Source organism: Gymnoscopelus microlampas, assembly GCF_963454915.1.
Source record: "Gymnoscopelus microlampas genome assembly, chromosome: 6".
Taxonomy (NCBI): Eukaryota; Metazoa; Chordata; class Actinopteri; order Myctophiformes; family Myctophidae; genus Gymnoscopelus; species Gymnoscopelus microlampas.
In genome coordinates, this window is record NC_139943.1 from 46,691,974 (window position 1) to 46,718,704 (window position 26,731).

Consider the following 26,731-nt stretch of genomic DNA (forward strand, 5'->3'; position numbering starts at 1 on the left):
CCAATCTACACTTTTTACAGACCTGTAAGGGACCATTTGGTTCTTAACTATAAATAATTTAGCTGGGTAAGTGCTGTTGTTGATGGTGCTATTTGACATCACTTTGTCAAGTTGATCTCACCTGGCTCCTTCACAATGTAGGAGACACCACAGGAGCCGTCCTTTCTGTCCTCAAATGAGATCTCAGCCTTGCTGGGACCCTCAACAGCAATGGACAGACCACCAGCACCAGCCTCTCTGGTCCAGATACTGAACTCAGCTGCAGAGAAAGAGAGGTACAGGATGAGAGGATTCATGACAAACAATTCTCAATATGACCACAACCAATGTACATGAAAAAAATATAAAACCTTTCATCAAGAAAAATATTTTTTAGACTAATGTTGATAGGAACAAAACATAAACAATATTTATGTACGTAATTTGTTTGTCAAAATAAATGTATTTATTTTGACTTTTTAAACCAATAAAACATGAACTTACTGGCAACCCCAGCCACGCCTCTCTGCAGGCCGGAACCGCCGGCGCGGACCTTGTGCGCCCCACCCTCCCCCATGGGCCCCACAGTGAACTGGAAGGGGCTCCCGGGGACGTGCTGGCCCCTGTACTTGACGTTGACCGTGTGGGGGCCCATCTCTTGTGGGATGAAGCGTACGCTGTATGTGCTGTTCCCTCCGTCCATGATGTCGGCGTCTACTGTCTTGCCACCGGGGCTGGTCACCTGCGCCGTCATGGCCCCAGGGCCACTCTCAACTGCAGAACCACACATAGGAAAAAGGTACATTTCACTTTTTTTGTTTTAAATTTGACTAAAATTGGGGGTAATTGTGGCAAAGTTTGGGCTATTTTGAGTTTTTCTCCTTGGCTCATATTTACATATTATACTGTGTACACCAGGCATGTAACGATTCACTCAACTCACGATACAATTCGAATCGCAACACTAGGTTCACGAAACGATTTGTCACGTTTTTTTAAACACAACATTAGTTTCTCTTATCCTCTTTTTAATACAGTAGCAAATGACTGAAAAGTATTTTTTTAATCAAATCTCTTACAAAGATCCTGTATTTTCTGCTGTTTGCATCATGATAGATTTTGTATTAAATCGATTTACGATAAACCGTTACATGCCTAGTACTTACAGGTCCAATGGTTCCATTTGTACACAGAGTTAAATTGAAACACACATTGAAAGCAGCATTGACCACTGTGGTATGGATTCTCACCCTCAGGCCTGGCGGTGAGGCCGGCGAAGCTACTGAGGGTCTCTCTGCCCAGGAAGTCTGCGAAGATGTCTCTGAATGGGCTCGGCCCTCCTCCTCCCATCTGGGAGCTCTCCTCCACGCGCACCTCCCTCTTGGTCTCTCCTCCGCGTACCTTGCTGATTTCGGTACGCTCCGTACGGGTATAGGTGTGACTGCTGCGCGAAAATGTCTTGGTCATTCTCTCCTGGGCTGACACCATCTGGAACCAGTTTCCTACAAAGACAAACAGTAAATGCTTTATATTGCACTTGCAGAATAAAATATTCTATAGCAGTGGTTCTCAACCTTTTCTGCCCCTGACCCCCCAAAATAATCATATTTGAACTGGTGACCCCCACCCTGATAAGCACTAGGAATGTCGGAGTTGAGGCATTTGATTTCGATGCCTCAGCAGATAGATAATTGTGAAAATAGCAGATCTGCAAGCTCACAACGCCTCGCAACGCGAGGCGGTGTGAGCTTGTAGATCGGCTATTTTCAAAAAGTTTGCCTCTTTCTTATATTATTTGTCAATTTGGTCAAGTTTTGACCAGTTTTTTATAGTATAGTTTGTTGATTACTTTTGATGCCGTAATCTGGGGACCAAACCATTGTACTGTAGTATATACAGTAACATAAACCTTTATTTAATCAGTAAAAACATTGAGACCTAAGTCTCTTTTGCGAGAATGAGCGTATTGATTCTTGTGCTAATTAAACTGGATGTGTGAATGCCGCACTCTAATTGCTGCCAAACTAATCGACCCCCTGGCGTGAGAGCAAAATAATGTGAACATGGTCGATCAATGATACTGACCTGGGATCTTGAGGTTTAGGCCACAGGCACTTCCTACCGAGGCGATGGAAGACGCCTGTCTCTTCCTGGTAATGCTCTCTTTGATTCTTCCTTCTCCGGTCATCTTCACCGTGAAAGGACTTCCTGTGAGCGGAAACCGTGTCAACCGATCAGAGCGTCTCAGTCGCATTCCACACAGTCTCAGTGGTCCAAATGTTCATCATCAAATGATTGCGTTTATTTCAATGATCTTTCAATCTACGTAACTGTTCATTTGGAGTCTCACCTGGGATGTGCTTTTCAGCAAACTTGATGTTGACAGTGTAGTTGCCAGGCTCTGTAGGGCAGTAGGTGACCCTACACGTACCGTCCTCCATATCTTCACAGTTGATATCCACTTTGCTTGGACCCTCAACTGACAATGCTAAACCTCCATAACCTTCAGGAGTGAGAGGGATAATTGAGAGACAGTGAGGGGTGAATTGCTTGCTCTAGCTGTACTAAGACAAGAAAGAACTCTCTCGACCTCGCCGTGTTATCACAGCAGCTGGTAAGACGATATAAACAGAACTGAAGGAAGAGGATTTACTGTAGCAGCAAGAAACACAACAGTGCCTTCAAAATGACATAACACACAGAGATGATTGCCAGACACAAAGATATGACCAGAATAGTAGAACAAATACTGCGGTCTGTCTGTTCTGCATACCTGCGTTCCTTGTATCCACAAAGAACTCGGCCATCTCAAAAGTGTGTGCCTCCACCAGGCCCTTCCCAAAGGCCTTGACCCTGCTGGCTTCGCCGATCTCCGACTGGCCTACCATAATCTTGAAGGGGCTGTTGGCCACGTGCACGCCGCTCTTCCTCACGCTCACCTCGTGCTCGCCCACTTCCTTGGGAGTAAAGGAGATACCTATGGGGAAGGATCAGTACAATGAGTTGCACTATTTTGAGTATTTGCTAAGCATTTGCACCACTACTGTTTATGTATGTTATGCATTGATTGATTCATAGAATACTGTTAACAGTTTGCAAAGACAAGCACAGGGAAGTACAGTTCAATACAAGGTCTGTTCAGAGGATGTGAAACCCAAGAAAGCATTGGGGTCCTTTGTACTCAATTCATCAAATGTAGTCAATTCATCATGCATGCTTTCCTTTGCACAGAGAGCTGTACTACTTTTGTATATTTTGAACCAGTTTAGTTTCAGTTTTCTTCTGAATGACATTGAGTGACCCTGTTTATGAAAAGGGTCATGCAAATAAAGTTAGAATTTATTTGATATATAGCCCAAACAAAGCTTTACAGCTGTCCATCTGTTCTTGTTCTGCACATGTTAGGCACAGCAGTACAATTCTCAGTGTTAATCTAACTCTGACAGTGTACAAATGTAACCAAATGGACCCGTAAGGGTTACAAATGAACACTCTCTGAGTTACAAACGTATAAATCAACATTTTACTGTGCTGGCTATAGGGCAGACCAGTGTACTGTATGTGCTCACCGATGTGTCTGTTGGGAAGCCTCTTGAGAAGACAGGGCTCTTCGTTGCCTGACGGGGCCCTGATGCTGGCTGTCAGAGAGCTCAGGTCCGTCTCTGCGATCTTCAAGGAGACGTCAGCCGACGTGCCCACGTTCAGCTGCGATGTCCTGGTGATGGAGTCATCACCTGACCACACAAAGAGTGACACTTATTATACCGCAGGCTTTGTATCCCTGTAAGTGGCTTGAAATCCCCTTTCTAATGTAAGCACTTTAATGTAATGTAAGCCATTATATTACATTCCATGTAGTATTTTTCCAGCGCTAATTTCATCACTATTCATAACCCTAACTACAGTATGAAGCATATAGAGCACAGTGTGAGAGAATGTGATGTTTCCTTACCTGTGATTTTGGCAGTGAAAGGGCTGCCAGGAATGTGCTTGTTGTCAAACTTGACAATAATGCTGTAGTCTCCGGGGGCAGAGGGCAGGTAGGACACGGTGCAAGTTCCATCTTTATTGTCCTTACATGTAATCTCTGCCTTGGAGGGACCCTCCACCGCTAGGGACAAACCACCTGGGGAGGGACCACAGTTTATTATGAACACAGCCTACGCAAACAACATATTCACAGCGATATGAATACAGAATATTCTATCTATAATCTATAGCATTATGTGTTCATAATCATATTGAATGAGGTCGAATGGTAAAATATCCTCTGTAAGATAAGACGCTGTACCTTCGCCAGCGTTCTTGGTGACCACGGTGAAGCTAGCAGCCTTGTTGACCATGCCGTAGCTCAGACCTGAACCATAAGCTGTCACGACTCCACTGTTCATGGCATCAACGAAGAACTGGAGAGGACTTCCTGTAGCCAAGATTGGAGAAGAGAGTGACGAGGATGAGAACGATGAACTTTTTTATTTTTGTTAAATATATTTTTCTAAAGCTTTTCAGCATTTTCGATAACCAAAGCAAGATTAGCAGCGAGTACGACGGTTTCTTTATTCAGATCATGTGGATTTGGTGTGGTGTGTGGTCTGACCTGGAATGTGGTTGCCTTCGTATTTAATGTCCATCTCGTGCAGGCCTCTCTCGGTGGGCTGGAACTTAACCGTGATGGTCCCGTCCTTGTTGTCAGTGATGTGGGGACGCATCGTCTTTCCTGAAGGCATACGCACCTCACCTGCACACATTACAACAGCACAAACAAAGCTCACAGACTTGACATAGACTGGATGTATGTGTGTATACACATGCATGTGTGGGTGTCTGTGAGCATCGGAGTGTGTGTGTGTGTGTGTGTGTGTGTGTGTGTGTGTGTGTGTGTGTGTGTGTGTGTGTGTGTGTGTGTGTGTGTGTGTGTGTGTGTGTGTGTGTGTGTGTGTGTGTGTGTGTGTGTGTGTGTGTGTGTGTGTGTGTGCTTTTGTGTGTGTGTGTGTGTGTGTGTGTGTGTGTGTGTGTGTGTGTGTGTGTGTGTGTGTGTGTGTGTGTGTGTGCGCGCGCGCAGCACACCTGTGATCTCTCCCTGCTGTGGAGTGAACGGAACCACCAGGCTCAGAGGACGGAACTGAGGGTCGACGCTGTCGCGAGGAACAACCGGCTCATTGGACGCCTGCGGAACCAACAGCCAATCGTATTACAACTAAAACAAATGAAACCAGACACGCCACATATCCTCCTCCACATCACGACTCTCTACCAGACAGAACTGAGGCCGTCTTCCTCTCTGACTTACCACCACGTGGAAGGGACTGTTGGGGATGTTCTGGCCTCCGAAGCGTATGGTGATGACGTACTTGCCGGGCACCGGGGCCGTGTAGTAGATGTCATAGGTCCCGTCGCGGTTCTCCACCACGTCCATGTCCAGCTCCATCCCTTCGGGGGTCTGCACCTTGCAGGTCACCTTGCCCTTGCCGGCGGCCTTGGCGTCCACCGTGATGACCGTGTCCTCGGACGTCTGGAGCCTCTGGAGGCTTGCTGTTGAAGGAGAGGACAGAACTGGTAAGATGGGTTTGAGGAATGGGTGAGGTGTAGGGTGGAGAAAAGGAATAAAGCATTGAGTACTCACACACTGCGTGTCCTCCGATAGACACTGTAAGAAGGCACTTGCTGGCATCTCCAGTGGGCAGGGACTGGATGCGATATGGGGAATAAGGGATCTCATCTCCTCCGTACTTGATGGTGATGGTGTAGGGACCCGTGGAGTCTGGCACATAGGACACTGTGTATGTCCCATCCCTGTTGTCCTGGATGTTGGCCTTCTTGGGCTTGCCCTCTGGGTCCTGTGTGAGAGGAGAATATTGTGTTAATGGACAGAATGACCAAATAGCACAACTATTTGTGTGATTGTTTTATATAAAAAAGGCACAAAAGCTAGGTTCTGAAAATGAGGTTGAACTGACCAGAATCTGCACAGTGAGCAGGCCCTCGCCAGCGTCGCGGGCATCGATGGTGAACTCAACAGGCAGGCTGGCAGGCACGCCTTTGGTGTCCAGTCCAGGGCCGCTGGCGCGCACTTTGCTGGCATCGTGCCCCGGCTGGGACATAACCTTGAATGGACTGTGGGAAACACAGAGGGGAAGGAAATTAATCAAAACAAAACACTACACCACAAGTCCCACCGGAATCAGAAACAGAAAACAGAAAAACTGCCGAGTGATTTAAAATGATTTCTTTAGTTATTTGACTGTATTTGTGGAACGCATACCTGTGTGGAACCTGCTGATCGGCATATTTGACATCCACAGTGTAAGGACCATCCTGAGCGGGGGTGTAGTGGACCGTGTGGGTCCTATCACCATTGTTCTTAACACCAATCGGCTCTACAGTGCCTGGAAATAATACAGTGTGGGATTGATGAAGACGACAAATGGAGTGGAGGTTCCAGTCCCCTTTGTACCAGTCTGTTATTGATACAGATATCTGGGAGGGTGGCTGTACAGCAGAGAAGACAGGATAAACATTTGTAAAGTGGACTGCTGTGCATTCAAACTGATCTCCTTACCTGTGGGGCCATAGAGCTTGACATCCAGAGGGGCTTGTCCAGCCTGTTTGCAGTCCACAGCGAAGGTCTGGGGGACGTGTGCCCTCACACCGGTGCCCAGGCCTGGGCCAGAGCACTTCACCTTGCTGGGGTCCACAGGGTCCTTAACTGGCACGCGGAATGGGCTGCCTGGGATAGGGTGACCTCCGTAGTTGATGTTGATGTCATAGTTTCCGGGAGTGAAGGGAACATACTCCACGCTGCAGCTTCCGTCCTTGTTGTCCTTGCAGGACATCTTGGACTCTGAGGCTCCCTCGATGGTCAGACCCAACCCCCCTGTACCAGCACCCCTAGCGGGAAAAAACACCAGGTTAGCTTCAATATGTACATTTCCTATTTTCAATATGTACCTGTGCCTCCTGTGAGGTGGAACACAATTCTAGGTCAACAGGGTGTATTTGTGGTTCCACTTAGCCTGACAAAATTACATTGTCATTCTTATTGCATTCATGAGAGAGGCACGTTGCTCATCTTTTGCTCGTCTTTGAAGTTTTTATTTTTCAATAGACACTGATGGGAATTCATTTAATGAGCATCCTCATTGTTACCTGGTCTCCACAGTGAAGCAGTTCGCCTGGTTGGTGATTCCTCCCTCCAGGCCTGGCCCATAGGCCCGCACCCGCGTTGGGTCACAGCCCTCCACCACTGACACCCTGAAGGGGCTCTTAGGCACAGGCGCGTCATCGAACAGCACCTCAATCAGATGCATACCTACACACAAAAACACCCACACACAAATGATCAGCGAAGCACATTTGTATTATATCGGTGCTTGGTTTGAATTATGTGCTGGACCGTGACTCCCTTTTGGGGGAAGGAACATCTGTTTCTTCACAAAAAGATGCTGTCTCCTGCTCTGAGGCTGGTGTGAGTACAAGATGCTACATTATGTTTCAACGCGGATTGTCTGTTCTGCAGCGATTTTCTGACAGCAGTTCTTAACTAGGGAGACAGGCAGCTTCCCAGCCATGCCGACGTTAAGATTAGAACGTGTCGGCTGGTAGAGTAGAGCAGCGCCCTGTGATCTTTTCACTTAGGTGTCTATTAATAAACGTTCACATCTCCCCGCCATCCACTCCCCCTTACCCGTCATATTGCTGTTTGCTGGCAGCCCCATGGCAGCATGCATACCTGCCTGGCTAAGAGCCTCTGTTCCAGAACACATTCTATTTCTAAAATAGACCCTCTATGAGTTTCCCTCTCTCTCTCTTTCTCTCTCTCTCTCTCCATGCTCTTTGCCCTTCACATCATTGTTCAAGTGCATCATTCTGTATTTATACCCTCCTTCCTCCCTCGCTTCCCTATCTCTTTCTTAAGTCACAAATAGTGCCTGACACAACAGATATAAACTTGTCTGTCTGTGATGTGTCAGTCGAACTAAAAACCTGTCTGCTAGTAAGGTTCATGAATATATCCTTTTTTTTTTTAAATACAGATCTCCTAGTATATTGACATATCACATCACTAAATATACTGTCCCTGACTCCCTGGGTTCTGCTACAATTTGTGATGCACAAATCGGTTTTAAGATTATAAATTAAGATCACTGGCACAGCGCCCAAGCCATTTGCTTGTGGTTTGCAGCTTTCCTGAGAAATCCAATCGACTTCAGACGCAACACTCCTCTCTCTTGGGACCTCAGCAATATACCCTCAGAGTATAAAAACAATCAGATTAACTTTTCTCGAGATATGCAAAGGACAAACATGAATAAATAAATACATACATACACATTTTTCCTTGAATTTATAGAGGCTCTGCCTTGGCCCCTTACCTGAGCTAGGTTTGACATTCATGTCAGCCATACCCCCTAACCCCACACACCCTTTTACCTCTCGACTCAGTACAGATATTTTGTGCTATCAATATACAGTACAGCATATTTGAATGTGTTATGGTCATGTAAAGCACATCAAGTTTCCAAGTGTATGAGAAGTGCTTTACAAACTAACACTCATACTCATTCAGCTAGTGTTCCTACCATCTTCGAAGGCAGTGTACTCCACTCTGTAGGTGCCATCTCCCTTGTCGGTGACGTAGGTGTCCGTGTTGGCGCCGGAGGGGTTCATGATGCGGACCTTGACGTGACTGCCACCAGTCTTGTTGACAGCACGGGCATCCACGATGAAATGGGTTGTGACTTCTCTGAGGACCCCTACAAATTTAAACGAACATCAAGTAAGATATTGGAAAGCTTGGAATGTATAACTGAGTCATGAGATGATTAAGAACATATTACAATACAGTACAGTGCATTACAATGGTCATGGCCATTCTCCAGTGTCTTAGCACAGTAATTGATGTTATCGGTTGTGCCACTCTTACCTCTGGGCTCCACTCCTGGGCCGTAAACCAGCACGCCTCTGGTGTCCACGGCTGGCTCCACCTGGATGACCTTGGGGCACTGTGGGATGACATGCCCTCCATACTTGACGGTGATGGTGTGCGTTCCGTGGAATGCTGCGATGTAGGTGACCGAGAAGGTTCCCTCTGCTGTCTTCTGGATGTGCACCTCTGCCGTGGCCCCGGTCTCGGACACAATCTCGATGGTGAGCTCGGCCTCACCTGCACTGGAGCAATCCACAGTGAAGGTGGCCGGCTCGCCGGCCTTGGCTCTCTCCAGGCCGGGCCCACTGGCCGTCACCTTGCTGGGGTCCAGGGCTGGACGTACCGTTGCCGTAAAGGGAGAGCCGGGGATGTGCTGTTCAGCGAACAGGATGTTGATGGCGTAATCGCCGGGCTCTGTGGGCAGATACGCCACGGCGCAGGTGCCATCGCCGTTGTCCTGGCACTCCATCTTGGCCTCACAAGGCCCCTCCACCGTCAAGCCCAGACCACCTGCACCTGCTCCCTTTGTGTCAATAGCGAACGGAGCCGGTTTACCCACAATGCCACCCTTCAGGCCTGGGCCGTAAGCTCGCACCTGTAATTAACAATAACGACAATACATCATTATCATTTTATTTCATTTTTACCCTAATAAAGTTGATCTTATTTTTTGTTTGTTGCCCCCCATGTAAAGCGTCTTTGGGTACACAGAAAAGCGCTATATAAATGAGATATCATTATTATTATTATTAACCTCAAAGTACAGCAAGGTCTACAGCTGGTAAAAAAAAAAAATCGTTTATTCATCACATTTTTTAACCATTAAGTATATTGGAGAGGCCATCAAGATCCAAATTTGACCACAATTCAATCCATTAATGATACAGCGAGCAACCTTGAAGAGAGACTGTACCTTTGAGGGCTCGGCAGGCATCACTCCCTCCACGCTGAAGGGGCTTCCCATCACAGGGTTTCCATCATAGCTGACATCCACCTTGTATTGTCCCTCTTCGGGGGGGCTGTACTTCACACCATGAACACATTTGTCTTTGTCTGATTCGAGCTTGCATGGGATTGGGCGACCAGAGGGCGAAGTCATCTTCACTCCTACGTTGCCCTGCCCTCCAGCACCCTGAGAGTTGATTGTGAACTCCTGATCTTTCCCAACCTCCACTTCTGCAGGAAACAAAAAACGGCTATATTATCCCATTCAATCTGTGTCATGTTAGATTTGAGCAATAACCATTATTTTATACTTTGGGCTATTCAAAAATAGCAGATGTACAAGCTCATAGCGCGATGAGCTTGTAGATCTGCAATTTTTTTGACAGATCGTGAAAATGTGTGCAAATCTTTGCATGGATATTTTTTAAAGCAAACATTTGTAACTCAAATCTTTGCTTCTGGGGGGTCCCTGGAACAAAATATTTTAAGATAGGGTCGGCAGCCAAATACATATCATTTTGGGGGTCCTTGACATGAAAAAGTTTGAGCACCACTGATATAGAAACATATGTTTTTTTGAATGGGTTATTGAAACATATATGATGGGGTTATCCCCAGCAAGGTTCCATAGGACCCATCTCATCAAGAGTGAAGTGCTGTGTGTGACTTACTGGTGTCCAATCCATCCACTGTAACGTTGCCCAGGTTTAGTGGAGGGGCCACGGTGATGTGAAAGGGACCCTTAGGAATGGGATCTCCTCCATGGGTCACTGAGATGGTCATAGTACCCTGTAAGAAAAGATAGGAAAACATAACGCATAAAAAATGTTACATGCATACAATGTTATTAAAACTTGGTTTCTTTTGTACACGTGTGTTGCACAATCACACTTGATTCCAGAGAGAGACACCCACCTGCTGCAGGGCGGTGTATTTAACCGTGTAGGAGTAGTCGTGATTGTCGATGATCTCAAAGTCACGCACGGCCTCTCCTCCTGGGCTGGGTGCTGTGAAATGCACCTCTGGCTTGGCCTTGCCTGCTCCCTTGGTATAGATGGTGAAATGTGTTGGCGTGCCCACCTCCACTCCTAGAACACACAAGCTTCTTGTCAGGGCTACCCATGCCAACTTAAATGTACTGTCGGTGCCAAGCTAGTTATTTACTCAGCATGCCCAACAATTATTATTATTGTTTCTGGTTCTGAATGTGGTTGTGATTCTGACATGACTCTTACCTGTCTTGTTGAGCCCAGGGCCCTCGGCCCTCACCTTGCCCGCATCGTGAGAGGGATCCACTTTGACTTTGAACGGACTGACGGGAATTTCCTGAATATAATAACAAAAATTCATAAGAGTCATTCACCGGATTGAGGAAGAGGTATTCAGAAGGTCATATGACACAATCAATCCATCCTTCTACAATGAGAAATGGTTTTCTTACCTGGTCAGCAAACAGCACCATGATGGTGTAGCGTCCTGCGCCGGGAGGAGTGTATTTGACAGTGAAAGTGTCATTGTCATTCTTGATGATGTCAAAGTCGATGTCTGCCTCGGCGGGGCCGACCACTCCTGGGGCGCACTTGATTCCAATGCTGATGTCCCCTAAAAGACACATGGAAATACTCCCAACATTAATATCAACATGTTCAGTGTTAAAAGTTTTTTTAAACTTCCTACCTCTGTAGAGCATGTCACTTGGTTAGTCCCACCCCCCCCCCCATTAAGCATCCATGGTCTAAGGAAAGGCAGTATACCTCTATATTTATATCTATTATTATTATTACAATTAGTGATAAGCAGTAGCATTAGTAGTAATAGTAGTGGTAGTGGAGGTAGTAGCAGTAGCACTACCTCCACTACCATAATAAAGCTTGGCACATTGCTGGGTCAGAATGGTTTCACTTCGTTTTCTCACTCTACTTTTTGCTACTTGGACACAAGGGTACTCTCTCTCTCTGTCCTTGTCATTAACAAACGCACACCATCTCCTTACCTTGTCCGGCTTCACCGCAGTCCACTGTGAAATAGGTTGGTTCGCTGGCCTTCAGGCCGGTCTTCTCCACTCCCGGCCCGTACACCTTGACCTTGTCTGGATGGCAGCCTTCCCCAACCAGCACCTAATAATTACACACAGTACTTGAGCCTGAAGCAATCAGTTATACCAGTGTGTGTGTGTGTGTGTGTGTGTGTGTGTGTGTGTGTGTGTGTGTGTGTGTGTGTGTGTGTGTGTGTGTGTGTGTGTGTGTGTGTGTGTGTGTGTGTGTGTGTGTGTCCGTTTCTCACTCTACCTTTTGCTACTTGGACACAAGGGTACTCTCTCTGTCCTTGTCATTAACAAACGCACACCGTCTCCTTACCTTGTCCAGCTTCACTGTTTGTGTGTGTGTGTGTGTGTGTGTGTGTGTGTGTGTGTGTGTGTGTGTGTGTGTACATGTACTTGTATGCTGTTTCCTTCTAAAGTTAATCGATAGTAGTGTCCAACTTTGTTAACGCTATCCATCCTTATGTGACTGCATGTGTGAGTATGTGTGCGTGTGCATGTGTCTGTGTGTCTTACCCTGAACGGGCTGCTGGCGACATTGACTTCTCCCCAGGTGATGATGATGGTGTGTTTGATGGGCTTGGCGGGGGTGTACACGCACAGGAAGGTGCCGTCTCCCTTGTCAGTGATCTTGATGTCAATGGTGCAACCCTCTGCATCCTGAGTGAATACAAATGCATGTCAGGTCCAGCCCCATGCATTATAAATGATGGGTAGTGGGAACGTAGAGGAGGAGAATGTTGACTGATTCCTACCTGGGCGTATATCTTGAGGTGACCCTTTCCAGCCATACGGGCATCGATGGTAAACTCAGTTTGTTTGTTGATGATGACACCGGTAGGCGCCAGGCCTGGACCAAAGGCTTTCACCTGCAAAATTACAGTATATTCAATGTACTTTCTTTTCCCCATGCACTGTATCATACATCTATGGCCTTTGCAATGCAACATGATCCTTCTATGATGAATGAAGCATATACGATGCAGTCAAATACAATTTTGTTCATGACGAGGTCAGCACACAGCACTGTCGTGAACTGCAGTTTCCTTATATGTGGACATAAAATATTATACCTTCTCTGGGAAAACGTCATTGGCTGCAGGGAGGATGTGGGCCATGAATGGGCTGTCCTTAATGTCCTCATCATCGCAGACTACGTGCACGGCATAGTCTCCAGGCTCAGTGGGCCAGTAGCGTACGTCACAGGAGCCGTCACCCTTATCATCACACTCGATCTTCGCCTGAGACGGACCCTCGATGGAGAAGCCTGGGAACATTTGAGGCATTTTAGTGCATTTAGATTTAGAGTTGTTTTCATCCTGCCAGGTGCGTCATTGCATTCCACCTGGTGCCCCTGGAATAGCAAGGACATCAGATGGAGACAACAGGGTTCCCAGGATGAGGGTACTTGTAGTGCCTCCAAAAACAGACTCACCCAGAGTTCCCACTTCGGTGCCGATGGCCTCAACCACAAAGTCAGCTGATTTTCCCACCATGCCGGTCACAAGACCTGGACCCCAGGCCCTCACCTTCTGGAAGCCTGCCTCCTCACTCACCTCCACCTCGAAGGGGCTGCAGCACACAAATAAATAACACCCACACACACATCAATAAATGCACTCATGCCTGGCTTTGAAATAGGAGTTTTTGAGATATTATGTGTTCTGATTTCGCGTTGTTAACGCTTTTCCAGACAAGGTTACAAAGTGCTTTACAGAACTAGGTAAAAGAGCAGCATGATAAATAAGAGATAAAACAGCAAATAAAATCAATAAAACAACAAATACAATCAAATACAAGAATGAAACAATAGAACTGTTCTATTGTCTCTGACATGACTGTTGTCTTTTCTGCAATTATCTTCCAATCTAAATCTTTCTATTGCAGTGTCATCTACAGCCTCATATTTGGTGTGGTTAAATGTCCCATTTAAACCTGTGTTTTGCTTAAGGCGGAATTCATTCAATCTAGTTGTTGGTGGGAGTGAAGTCATACCTGCGAGGGATAGGCTGTCCTCCCCATGAGATGGTGACAGTGTATTTACCAGTCTTAAGGGGGTAATATTCACATGCGTAGACCCCATCCCCTACATCGGTCACTTTCACCTTCTCCTCTGCTCCACCTGGGGATATTAACAGTTGAAAAATTACTTCATTAACAGTTGAAAAATAACTTTCATGCATCTTGTGATGCAATCAATCAAATTCTCATTCCAGAGAACCTGCCAGTGAAAACTGTTTAGAGGATATGGCGGACAGCAGAGAGGTGAATGTCAGACTCACTTGGCCCTTTCACAGAGACTTGGAGCTCTCCACTGCCAGCTCCCTTGGTGTGGACTTTGAAGTCGGCCACCTCTTTCACTCTCACCCCTTTGGGCTGCAGGCCTCTGCCTGTGGCTCGGCAAGCGTTGGCGCTGGTAGCTGTAAGAAGAATGAATAATTAAATAAATGGAGAAACGTTGTATAGAGATAACAGGCCAACAGTAGCCACTGGTTGATGGCAGCATTAGTAGCGTCGATGTGATGTTTCATTCAAACGGGAGTCTACTCTACATTGACCCAAGAGGCTGAAAATCACCATCATCATCTGCAAATGAAAGACTGGCATTAAGGCTTCAAGCGGTAGCCTACAAAAAATGCTCAAAACAAAATGTTCAGACAGAAATGCAGATAGCAGGCATCACCATTCACCATAGATGGAATGAGTCATACTTGGAAATCGATGCCAAATAATAAAACAGCGCAACAGCACAATCATAATGACTGGTCACAAATGCAAACTCTGACAAACTCTTAAAGTTCCCAACTCTGGTCCTTGCACTGCTGGCTTACTGAATGCATTTAACACCCTTAAAATCTATTTCACAAAATTATGAACAGCAAGCACCAGGGTTGGGAATCACTAGTGCACACTACACATCACCTCACCCTGCCTTTCTCTGAAATCATCTCCTGAAACATCAAGCTAACATGGTGCACAGGAGCAGGCGACCAAGCACAGCATAGCACCACGGAACTGAGACGATGCAGGGTGCAACCTCATTTGGAGGAGGCATACAGGTGCAATTGCAGGGCATAGCATAGGGAGAGGTTGAGGGTGGAGGCCCGGCTAGCATGTCTGAGCAAAAGGCACGGGCTCCATCCAGCAGACCATACTAACTTGGTCGGCCAGGTTTGGGAGGCTGAGCGCCAGGTTTGGGAGGCTGAGCGCCAGGTTTGGGAGGCTGAGCACCCTTCACTCCGGGAGGGGTGCGCCCTGTCTGAGGGACTATCTGCACAGGGGCTCCGGGGGGAGGAGCAACGGGTGGAGCTAGAAATGACAAATGGGTGGTGAGGAGTGGGGTTAAGTGCTGGATCAGTGGGTTGTCCCCAGTACTGACAGTTATCTAGAGGGGGGCTCACCTTCTGCGATGTTAACCTTGTAAGGGCTCCTGGGGATCTCCTGGCCGGCAAACAGCACATGGATGGTGTGGGGGCCCTCGATCGCAGGACGGTAGGTGCATCGGAAAACACTGTCACCCTTGTCCTCCAGGATGAGCTCCACGGTGTCCTTTTTGCCCTGGGGGTCGACGATCACAACGCTCACGTCACCGTTACCGGCACCTGAGCACAGAGAGAGAGAGAGAGAGAAATGACCTGATCAGCTATCACACAAACACTTAAGACATACCACCATGTCACCGTGGTTCCTCAGAGCCAACACCGATGAGTCTATATAAGTTTATAAACATCTCTGTGTCCCTGGGTGTGATTGTACTTTGCCTACTTACCGGCTGTATAGATGTCAAAGTAAGTGGGCTTGTTAGCCACATTTCCTGTCGCATCCAGGCCTGGTCCTCTGGCATGGACCTTGCTTGGATCCCCCATGTCCTTCGACACATTCACCGTGTAGGGGCTTTTGTCAATGTCCTGACCAGCAAACAACACTTTCACCTATGGGAAGGATGCATGCAAAAGAGATTTGATATTGCTTTCAAATCCAAGAGCTGCTTGTCATTATTGGGACAAGATTTTCCTGATGTAACTGTAGAAATTAATTAATAGCAGCAGTTTCTTACCCTGTGAACCCCCTCGACCTTGGGCACATACGTAACAGTGTATGTTCCTTTTTTGTCTTTGTTGGGCTTCACTTTAGCCTGGAGAACAAAGCAGGGGGCAAGTCAGATCAACAGTCATTACATACCCTAGAACGTATAGATCTTAGTCAATTAGCATTCACAGAAGCTGCATCGTTTAGCATCTCGCTGTATGAGTGCTTTTTCATCTGTATCGGGTAGAAAAGCCTACCTCCTCTTTGTATCCCTCTGGGTCCTCCACGTACACCAGCACCTCGCCACTGCCTGCCTCCACAGTCTCCACAGTGAACACAGCTGGTTTCAGTACCTTGTTACCCTCAGGTTCAATACCTATGGGAAATACAAAGCCATACTAGATCAAAGTGGTGCTACACAAACTATTATGTTCAAGGCGTTTCTCGTTTATAGGATGGGAGTGGGAGAGAGAGAGAGAGAAGAAAGGGGTAGAGAGTGAGGAATTGACACTGAATGCAGGAAACTTCCAGCTATAAGAAGCAAAGGGAGAGAGGAGCTGGCCAAAAGGTTATCCTATGTATCCACTGTCTAAACTAAAGCCTTGTATTATAGACCTTGACAAACTTTACTTGTTGTCAAGTATTGTTTATAACGATTGAATTTCAATAACGCTTATTGTATTCAATCGTTACAAACAATGCACAAGTACAGTTTGTCAAGGTCTATAATACAATACAATACAATATAATACAATTTTTGAATAACCTGTGTGTCTATCCCAATGCTTTGAGCACTCACCAGGTCCATAGGCCTTGACCTTGTTGGGGAAGAGCTGTTTGTTTTTGAGGGGAGCACCAGGCTTCAGCTTGGCCTTGGGGAACTGGGACAGGTAGGTCATGACTGAATGATCATCTACATCTGGATCCACTATCTCTTCAGGGGCAATCACCTGGAATACGAGTAAAACAAATATTAAATATATATATATATATATAAATAATACCCTTAAAAAAAAACGTAATAATAAGGGTTTATAATCCTGTGAAAATTCTGTGAACATAATTTGTTTGCATTGCTGTACTCTATGGGCAGTTCGTTCCCTTTTTAATTATCCTCCTCACTGAAATAGGCAGCAGCAAAGCTCAGTTAGCAAAAGGAGGAGAGGGATGAAAAGCTCTGGTGGGAGTAAGGCAATGAGGCAAACATCTCTACCATGAAATGTAGTCCTCTCTAACATGTAAGCTTGGTTGACTTTGTGTACAAATTTCTCCTGTCAAGCATTGCAGAATGGCATTTAGCATGGATTAAACCTCCTTATTTCCCACTCGCTCATCTCTTTCTCCCTCTCTCGCTCTCTCGCTCTCTCTGCCTGTTCTGGGCTCGTTTCCCTCTCTGTCACACAGCAGTGTAAAGCCACGCTGCTCTCTGTCTATATTTAACGACAGGACAGCGGGGTTAAGGACCAATGCCCTCAGTAAGCCAGCCAGCAGGGATTTAGCCTGAGCCAGACCTCTGTCACATCCCCTTTCACCGCCCCATTGGAATCCAGCCCCCGAGTCAACAGAGCAATGACACACACCTCTCAGCTATGTCACCAATGTAATGCCTCATAGAGGCTAGCTATGAACCCCCTGTGTTAAGAGTAAACACCCTCACAATGATAACATGCAGTGAGTTTGTTCTGTTTGTAATTCAGATGAGCACAAGCATATTTACACATATATTTTGCCAGTTGGCTCTGAAGGCGTTATGAAATCTTACACCTACGCACCCTTGTGAATCTACCATGTGAAACTACTACATGCAAATTATAGGGAGCTTTGGGACAGCAAATTAAATATGGATAGTAAATATGATTTCATTGCTTTAAGACTCCATATAGTATGCATAAAAAGACACTGATACAGGAAGAACAATACTGCTGCACACTTTAGCTACGATGCAAGGTTGTACATATAAAAGTTGACCGGCACCCTAGAAAAAGGTGTGCATTTACAGTACTATAAATGCACACCTTGTATAAGAGACTGATACCAATGATGGCCAACAAGGTAATGCAGTGCTGGGATATGGCCACTGTAAATGGCCAGTGTTTCACTGTGTTAGGTATACATCTTACCTGAGGCACGCCGAGCCAGTCGTCAGCCTGCTGCATGGCTTCTCTGGCATTCTCCACGGGCTGGTTAGGATCCCATTCCGCCCAGTCAGGACACAACCCTATCAGCAAGAAAGACAGCAAATTCAACCAATGACAACAGGGCTCATAAAAACAATTCCACACAGGCTGACGAAACCTGTTACATTGCTGTTGCTATAATAAGACCACTGAGCCTGTCACCGCTATCTCCGCAACACCTTGAGCTACAACATCGCATGAGCTGTCGTTTTTTTACCCACAATGCTCTGTTCCTGTTCCTGTTCCACAACGTCAGGGTGGATGACTATGGAAATCGTCCTTCTCCAACCCTCCCTCTCACGCAATAGCAGCAATGGACGCTCTGGGCACGCTCTAAAACCCCGGCTAAACTCCTTCACGCTGCTAATACTTAAATTGGATTAGTGTTAGCAACGGAGAGTTCACTCACTCAAAGGGCCCCCGCACAACACTGGACACCATTATCCAATTAATACTGACATGATACTAGCAAACAGTGGATTTGAGACAGCGCTTACATCTGTCTGCCAAACAGAAAGAGAATGGACTATAATGCATGTCATGTTACTTTATATCAATTGAAAGCAGAGGACTTTTGTGATACTTAAAGCCGTCCAAAGGGATGGATTATGGTGGACCTCTGAATTTGATTTTTTTTTTCCAAACCGCTGGGGATTATAGCTTTTCAATTAGTTGTGATGTCAGGTTTGGAGTAAAGCCCCCCCCCCCATGCATGTAATATTAATGGGTTATCAGGGGGCAGCAAATGGCTACAGCTGGATATGAATATGTTGAACTTTACCATCATAATAGATATTGTGCAAGGGATGAACAACTGGCTTGATGAACAACACGGCTTGGCTGGAGGTTGAATTTGGGGTCCACAGTCATCCTCCTCATTCTACAGAAAATCTGCAGCTTCATAAGCTAGGAATCTGAAAGGAGGATGACTTGACATTTCCCCTAATGGCGTCCAGCCCACATAAAGAAATCGCAACCTTGTATGGTGCAGTATTGCAGCACAGTGTTTGAACGATGTTTCAGCTCAGATCATTGGCTCGTATAAACACAGCGCTCATTAGTCTGTATAACACTCCTGCACCTTTGTCTCTGGGAGGCAAAGCCAAGAGACGTCTCTCGCAAAAGCAAAAATAATTGCGTCATCAGTGTGTGTGTGAGGCACGTTGATGTGGACCCCTGACTCCAGGCTCGTGTCCCTGCTCTGTGACAGATCTCTCTACTTCGTGAGACAGTGCCAAGCATCCCTCCCTCCCTGGACAGAAGAGGGAGGAATGGTGCCCAAATTTGGGGGTGTTGTGTGTTGCTGAGGCTATAAACGTTAAAGCCAGGCTCTTGGGCCTCCGGGCCGGAGACAGAGGGAGTGAGCGCTTCAGTCATTGTAGGACAGCTGACAGAGACATCCCCGGCCAGCCGCAGGCCCCCCTAACACATATTGTATACGCATACTGACACTACCTGCTCTCCAGAGACGGATTAGTCTGGTGGCTGACATCCAAACCAGTTTATATATGTGTCATGTATATGTGTGTGTGTGAGGGGGGGGGTTGAGAAGTAGTATATCACTCATCTTGTAGACACGGAGAGAAGGAGACAAATTCTCCGGAGAAGGTGATATGGTATCAGATTCATAGGCTGGCACATTCCTGACCCTGGCCTCCATAGCAACCAATTGTAAACGACAGTATACAATAATCCCTCTAACTGGCCAGAACCTGATCCTGAGTCAGCGTTTATAACCTCTCGTCAGGTGGCCTTAGCTGACGCCTCCATGAGCTGCAGTAGGCCTAGCTGTCACAATAATTACATACACTAACTAACACTAACACTAACTGCCTGATCGCAATTATTGTTTTAGCTAATCCCACTTATTTTGCATAATGGTTTGAATTATTTCCTTTCATCTGTATAAAAACAGCTGGATGACATTAACAGAAATGTCATGATGATTTCCATCATTAATTCCAAGTCGTTGTTCATGCTCTTTTAACCACTTTCAACCTGGTGTCCCTAATGTGGCCATTTAGGGCAAAGATTGTTCATGAATTGCGGAAATAGTAGATCTACAAGCTCACAATGTTGCATCGTGTAGACAATTAAACGCAATTTAATTTAAAACAACACGATAAAATCATGAATTATCTGCATGACAATTAATCGTCAACTAAAATGTCATGATCGTGACAGCCCTAGAGCTCAGCGGCCCCGGGGGGTTGGGGGGGGGGGGGGGGTCTTACCGGGGGCACAGTTGTCCACGAGGGCTCCCAGAGCCTTGCCGTCACGCCAGTCACGATTGAAGTTGTTGATGGGCAGCTGGGGCACCTTGTTCTGGATCCAGCCCAGCAGACGCTGCTTGGGTGTCAGCTTCTTGGCCTCCTCGTCGTCTTCATCGTCCCACATGGGCATGGAGATGGAGTAATGGAGGATGAGAGTCCAGATCAGACCCAGGATGAGCTTCAGATTCCCATCCACGATGGCTTTGCTGTCTGTAAGTGGACAGAGACAGAGACAGGGTTGATTTAAATTGGTTCTGCACAGGCAGGAGTTGGAACTTTATAGGGTGTCAATTTGGGTAATCTCAATGAAAATTGACTTTTAAATACTTTTTGTGTTGGTTGCATTGGCTGTAATGGTGTTAGTGAGCTCTAATTACATACTGTACAGTACACAGTCAAATCCAGCTCTAATTTAACAAACACTCTGGATTTCACTTTGTATATCTCAGAGTTGGCTAACTATTTTGTGTGCAAATGAATGACGATGATGATGTGTCACTGAAATGATGTGTTCCAACACGCTGTCACTCTGTCCAAGACTGGACAGCCCTGACATTGTGTCATTCATTCAGTCACAATGCAACACTGGAGACAGAAACAGCTGAGGCTATACGAGGGGAATCCCTCTCTCTGCATAAACACCAGTTGGATTTCAATTGTCTTCAACATTCTTTCAAAAGCCCTTACAAAATATATTTCATATTTCCAAATGTACAAAAAAAACGGTACGATGGACATTATATAATTATGTATACATATCATGTATATATATTCTTCATTAAATGGGGAAAAATGAGAGGCCGCGGTCAGCGACTAAAACCTTTTGCAGTTCTGATATTCTAAGGATAGCTCCCAGCCCCACCCCCACTTATACAATCACTAATATTGCCAACACAGACTTTGTCTCGTATAATTTGATATCTCCCTGAGAGCAATAGCTGCTAATGTTGGCTGGTTTAGAGTTACCAATTTAACTTATGCAATACATTCCATGAATGCAGGGGGTAAAACTATTCTTATTTATCTCTGCCTGGATGTCTGTGCTGTGTTTGATGTGTCACTGTTTGACTGGCACAGGCAGGTGGGCCACCATGGCACAGTGTGGTTTTGATCCATCAATCTCTGGCTTTTAGGACGTGTGGTCAAACAGACATCCAACAAATAGTCTCTGGTTACACTGTCACACCATTTTGCAACGATTGTGACGATTTCATGGTCCCTGGGTAGGCTGAGACAGTTTTGTGGAGACCCAGCAGAGCCACGTGGAGAAAGATGTCAGGAAGCAAACCCTTTAGATTATATATTGTATATGTTTCTCTTTTGTGTTTCAAAATACACACAAATCGCTTAAACATATTTGAAAAATAGATTTTTTTTTTGTATATCATGTGCTGCTGTAACCCTTAAATTAATCCCTGGGGATTAATAGTGATATCTATCTATCTATAGTATGGCCTATATTTCTAAATGGAAAATGTAAATGCTATGGTGTACTGTTTCTATCAGCTGTGCGGTTGTGAACGCAGATACATTTGGCCAGATGCCCCTCCCTCTCCCGGAGTCTTCCGGTTACCCTCCCAGACAAGTCCCATCCTCTCCCAGACACGGGCCCTCCATCTTTGAGGTGAGATCTGTGATTGTGACCCTTGCTCTATTAACAGCAACTGAGTGCCCACCTTTGGGAGAACACCAGGACACTCCCGAGGGGCTGACTCAGCGCAGAAGAAGGCATGTTCCGATGGCATGCATACACTCGCACTATATGTGGGGCACACCGTGGCCTTCACAGTCCTCTGCTCAAAGCCTCGGCCACACCGGGAATTTCACCCAAGTGTGTGGGAGGATCATCAGTCACTGAAACCGCAGGCCTCACTGTCAGAATTTTAATAACTGTTCTCCTGCATGAAATATGGGTCAGGGAGTTATCTGCTGCCGGCTGATTAGCCAGTCATAACTCTTCAGTAGAAGCCTGCAATATCTACTAGTTATCCACATCCCTGTGCAATTCGGATCTCCTCAAGTAATATGGGAGGTACAAAGGACCCACTCACACACGCTATGTATCTGCTACCTATATGATATTCCCAGTACTGTATATGCAAGCACAGCAGCCCCTAGTGCTGACATACAGTAACTCTCTATTGTACACCAATACAGTGCCAATACAGTACAGATAGCGGTGCAAACTTGAACTGAACTTGAATGAAACCTTGGAATACAACAGCTGACCCACATGTTATGCAAACCCAGAGGAGTTCTAGCCCTAAACTCTCCTAAACAGTAAAATCCATTTCATTTAAAGGTAAAGTGTTTTTTTTTTTGGTTAAAACAAAAAGTTTAAAGCACAATATTCTGATAGTAATCATGGAGTGTTTGTTTAGTGTATTTTCTGTTTATTAAAGAGCTGGAGAGACAGGAAGACCCTGTCTCTCCAGCTCTTTAATAAACAGTAAATACATTTTCAAGTAGGTTAAAGATTTTCACCCAATCGGGAGAGAGTAGCCATTTATCAACTTCATTTGTTTAGTGTTCCAGTTCCAATTTTGTCTGCTCATTTCTTTGTGTCACCACTTCCACTTGTTTAATATGTATCCTGACTGAGTTATCTATCCTGATTGGCTCAATATGGTATGCTAACCTGAAAATGTATTTTCTGTTTAACAAAGAGCTGTAGAGACATGGAGACTCCTCTTACTGAGCAAACACTCTATAGCAATGAGTACTATCAGAATATAGAGCTATTTAACACTTATTTTAACCAAAGAAAATCACTTACCCTACCTTTAACTCTGAGAGTGTAAAAATAGGACAGTGTTAATTAGAATCAAACTTTATAAGTGAATATTTACACTTGCTAAAGTAAAAAAAAACACAAGCTATTATCGTGTACTGTGTAGGCTACTAATGTTGGCAGTTTAACAAAGAAATACCAGATCTACAAGCTCACAAGGCGTTGCAAGCTTGTAGATCGGTTATTTGTGGCAAAGAGATTTGGTGTAGAGGGAAAAAAGGAGTCCAACTACAGAGCCAACTCAGGTCCGTTTTACTGAGTCTCTCTAGAGGGTTTAAGTGGAAGAGACTGGCAGACTGTGCGTTTTGGCTGGTTCTACCTCCTGTTGTGGGATTATGGGACTTGTAAATTTATACACTTGTGTTAAGTTACATTAACATGCCATCCAGGAGAGGGTCTGGTCACACTACTATGTCTGGAGAGCTTTAGTGAAGTGAGAGAGTGGCTGTCAACTACGGTAGGTCCTGGATCTGTGGCCTGACACCACTGACCTTCAGTGAGGTGTGATTACGAGGTGTGGAACGTGTGTGTGTGTGTGTGTGTGTGTGTGTGTGTGTGTGTGTGTGTGTGTGTGTGTGTGTGTGTGTGTGTGTGTGTGTGTGTGTGTGTGTGTGTGTGTGTGTGTGTGTGTGTGTGTGTGTGTGTGTGTGTGTATGCGCGCGTGTGCCGTGCGTGTGCGCGAGCGTGTGTGCGTGCATATGGATGTATACTAGATTAATTGAGTACAAGTTTGCATATATGTGTGTGATTCCAATTAACACTGCCCTAGTGAATTTCAAGTCTAAAGTGTGTCACTCCACAGCAGTCAGAGTAAAATCATGTATTTTGATGTATGCCCAACAGGCCTTGTTAACCATGGCACTGACTGAAATTAACCAGTGATCTAAATGGCACCTCTGGTGTCATTGTTTCAGTATGTTTCCTATCTGACTCAGCCACACTGTGAAAGTCAGAGGCAGAGATGCTGACCACAACTTGTTTTGTGACACTAAACAGCTGTTGTATAGTAGTTTGAATTTGAGTATAAATGGATATACTGTATGGCAGTGGTTCTCAAAGTGGGGTCCGGGGACCCCCAGGGGTCCTTGAGGGGGTTCCAGGGGGTCCTCAGCAAAATTAGCTAATAAAGCATCAGTTTAACAACTTTAACCCTACCTACTCGGCGCAACTCGTTGTGAGCTATTGTAGATCTGCGTTTTTTCAAAGAAGAATCTTGAAAGATTGTTTTAAAAGTTTTAGTTTGGAATACGTTTTGAAACATTTCAAAGACACAAATCTTGTATGGGGGTCCCTGACACAAATTATTTTAAGATGGGGGTCCGTGGCCAAATACATTTCAATTTGGGGGTCCTTGACCTGAAAAGGTTTGAGAACCACTGCTGTATGGTACTGAGATGGCCTACTACTTATGTAGGCTACTCATAAATTGTTCAATTTCTTTTGCAACTTCAAGCTTCATAAAGTCTACAATTAGCCTGCAATGACTTGCTTTACTATTATTTAATAATAATTAAAAAAAAACAATCTCATCATACCTATTGATACCAGTTTGATGTGCTCCCTGTCCAGGAACTCCAGCGCCACGGAGACATTCTCCAGCTTCATCTGTCTGAAGTTGGGTCTGGTGTGATACTTCCTGTACATCTTCTTCTGACTCAGCACCTCCAGCAGGGAGATGAGCTTCAGGCCGTCGCCAAAGTCCTTCTGGAGGTCGGTGATGGTCTTGTTGGCGCACTTGAGGTGCTCGTTGCACCACCGGGTGAAGGTGTTCTGCTGGATCTTCTTCCACGGCGCGTCCTCGGCGAGGTCCTTCTCCGTGGCCGGCATCTCCTCGTCCTCGTACTGATCGTCCCCAAAGTCAGTGTCCTGGCAGTACTGTGGAGGGTCCTGGTCGTTGTAGTTGTTGCTCATCATGGTGGCGTTTTCCGTGTCCGCTTTTATACCGGCGAGTTGAGATCAAGGTGTGAAAAGGAGACAAAACTTTAGCGGGTCGTTGCCAAGCAAGCGCGCACTCGTGGTTGAAAGTTCAAAAAAACTCCTGGAGAGACCTTTTAGATGTACTTGCGAAGGAGAGCGATTTCTGTCAGGGTTCAGTGATGAATTAAATGATCCGGTTATACAAAGTGCAAAATGCTGCCTGGTCCGTGTTCTTTTAATTTGCAGTGTCTTGGCAAATGTAGTCGCTGCTTCTTAATAACCCAGGGAAAGCCGAGTTCCGTTGCTTGTTAGTTGGAGCAGGTTTTACGCACAGTTCAGTTCAGTAGTAGTTGAGTTTGTGTTAAACTTGAGTAGTGAAGTGAGAGGAGCAGGCGAAGGGCTTTATATATAAGACCCCCAGGCCACATGGCACACACCCCCCCCACCCCATATCCATATCATCGTGTCATAACTACAATCATAGACTATTTTCTAATCCCTACGGATAACGGTAAGAGTTGCTATTGGTGCCAGTAAAGCATGGGACAGCGATTGGTCAGATTCTCATGAAGCGCAACACTTGTGTCAGTGCCTGATATTTTTAGTCGCTCCTATTTGGGCGACAGGTGGGCTGTGACTTCTCGCTTGTTGTGAACTTGTGGAACAGTGGTGGAAAAAGTACTCAATTGTTTTACTTAAGTAGAAGTACTACCAATACAGCAATGTAGAAATGCTCTGTTACAAGTAAAAGTCCGGAATCCAAAATTTACTTGTGAAAGTATACAAAAGTATTGGTATCAAAATAAACTTAAAGTACTAAAGTAAAAATATGAATTATGCAAATGTATTTTCAAATGTATAAAACTCTTTTGAAAATAGAAGATCTACAAGCACAATGCGTCGCATCGCAACACATTGTGAGCTTGTAGATCAGCTATTTTCAAATGGCCAAAATGTATTAGGGCTGGGTAATGGTAAGTAGGTAATGTATGTTTTGTAATAATAATCAAAATATACAAAGTAACTAGTAACTAAAGTGGTCAAATAATTGTAGTGGAGTAAAAGTACATTTGCCTCTGATGTAGTGGAGTAGAAGTAAAAGCAGTGACAATTGGAAATACCCAAGTAAAGTAAAAGTATCTCAAAATTGTACTTAAGTACAGTACTTAGAGTAGTAAATGTACTTAGTTACTTTCCACCACTGGTTGTGAATGTGTGTCATGCGCGGGGTCCAAGTGGCTGAACAATTGCACTAATAAAAGAAAGTGAGCAGTGTGCTCAGTTCGTCCAAGTCTCAATTGTTATTTTTTGCCTACTGGACAAATAGATTATTATGAAGCCCCTACTATGTTGTGTTGTGTAACCTGTGTTGTGTGGCTATAGCCTATACATAGGCCTAACTGCACTTGAAAAAATGAAAAGCATGAGGTCACACTGTGTGACTCACACACTGAAGATCAACTCCATTATGTGTGCCTCAAAGTTATCTGCTACCTCCTGGTGACATTTTAACATTTTCCCACGTAAACTCACAGCAAAGTCACACATGCAGGGTACTGGTCAGAATGTATTTAAAAGTAGCTACAATTGAACATCCAATCTGTGTGTGTGTGTGTGTGTGTGTGTGTGTGTGTGTGTGTGTGTGTGTGTGTG

At 45.4% G+C, this 26,731-nt stretch overlaps 1 protein-coding gene across 2 annotated transcripts in view; it reads right to left on the reverse strand.

Annotated features, from left to right (window-relative positions):
- Positions 1 to 25,439, reverse strand: part of LOC311047695 (filamin-C-like) — a 29,832-nt gene extending 4,393 nt beyond the window's left edge. The window contains exons 1-40 of one of the 2 annotated variants that reach the window (XM_084060494.1): positions 24,697 to 25,439; positions 20,332 to 20,580; positions 18,041 to 18,138; positions 16,720 to 16,870; positions 16,178 to 16,296; positions 15,949 to 16,026; positions 15,661 to 15,823; positions 15,293 to 15,493; positions 15,051 to 15,200; positions 14,174 to 14,311; positions 13,887 to 14,013; positions 13,327 to 13,463; positions 12,965 to 13,158; positions 12,647 to 12,760; positions 12,408 to 12,551; positions 11,844 to 11,967; positions 11,292 to 11,452; positions 11,086 to 11,176; positions 10,766 to 10,938; positions 10,522 to 10,639; positions 9,819 to 10,081; positions 8,903 to 9,500; positions 8,559 to 8,732; positions 7,126 to 7,288; positions 6,539 to 6,867; positions 6,242 to 6,365; positions 5,937 to 6,093; positions 5,603 to 5,816; positions 5,270 to 5,511; positions 5,047 to 5,146; positions 4,577 to 4,717; positions 4,271 to 4,399; positions 3,932 to 4,105; positions 3,549 to 3,713; positions 2,753 to 2,956; positions 2,330 to 2,482; positions 2,065 to 2,187; positions 1,230 to 1,481; positions 484 to 753; positions 122 to 259 (exon numbers count right to left, since the gene is read on the reverse strand). In XM_084060494.1, the coding sequence (XP_083916620.1) occupies positions 122 to 259; positions 484 to 753; positions 1,230 to 1,481; positions 2,065 to 2,187; positions 2,330 to 2,482; positions 2,753 to 2,956; positions 3,549 to 3,713; positions 3,932 to 4,105; positions 4,271 to 4,399; positions 4,577 to 4,717; positions 5,047 to 5,146; positions 5,270 to 5,511; positions 5,603 to 5,816; positions 5,937 to 6,093; positions 6,242 to 6,365; positions 6,539 to 6,867; positions 7,126 to 7,288; positions 8,559 to 8,732; positions 8,903 to 9,500; positions 9,819 to 10,081; positions 10,522 to 10,639; positions 10,766 to 10,938; positions 11,086 to 11,176; positions 11,292 to 11,452; positions 11,844 to 11,967; positions 12,408 to 12,551; positions 12,647 to 12,760; positions 12,965 to 13,158; positions 13,327 to 13,463; positions 13,887 to 14,013; positions 14,174 to 14,311; positions 15,051 to 15,200; positions 15,293 to 15,493; positions 15,661 to 15,823; positions 15,949 to 16,026; positions 16,178 to 16,296; positions 16,720 to 16,870; positions 18,041 to 18,138; positions 20,332 to 20,580; positions 24,697 to 25,075 (7,222 nt within the window). In that variant the 5' untranslated portion in view covers positions 25,076 to 25,439. The remainder of the gene's footprint in view (positions 1 to 121; positions 260 to 483; positions 754 to 1,229; positions 1,482 to 2,064; positions 2,188 to 2,329; positions 2,483 to 2,752; positions 2,957 to 3,548; positions 3,714 to 3,931; positions 4,106 to 4,270; positions 4,400 to 4,576; positions 4,718 to 5,046; positions 5,147 to 5,269; positions 5,512 to 5,602; positions 5,817 to 5,936; positions 6,094 to 6,241; positions 6,366 to 6,538; positions 6,868 to 7,125; positions 7,289 to 8,558; positions 8,733 to 8,902; positions 9,501 to 9,818; positions 10,082 to 10,521; positions 10,640 to 10,765; positions 10,939 to 11,085; positions 11,177 to 11,291; positions 11,453 to 11,843; positions 11,968 to 12,407; positions 12,552 to 12,646; positions 12,761 to 12,964; positions 13,159 to 13,326; positions 13,464 to 13,886; positions 14,014 to 14,173; positions 14,312 to 15,050; positions 15,201 to 15,292; positions 15,494 to 15,660; positions 15,824 to 15,948; positions 16,027 to 16,177; positions 16,297 to 16,719; positions 16,871 to 18,040; positions 18,139 to 20,331; positions 20,581 to 24,696) is intronic. The other variant, XM_084060495.1, reaches the window with a different exon arrangement.
- Between the last annotated feature and the right edge of the window lie 1,292 nt (positions 25,440 to 26,731).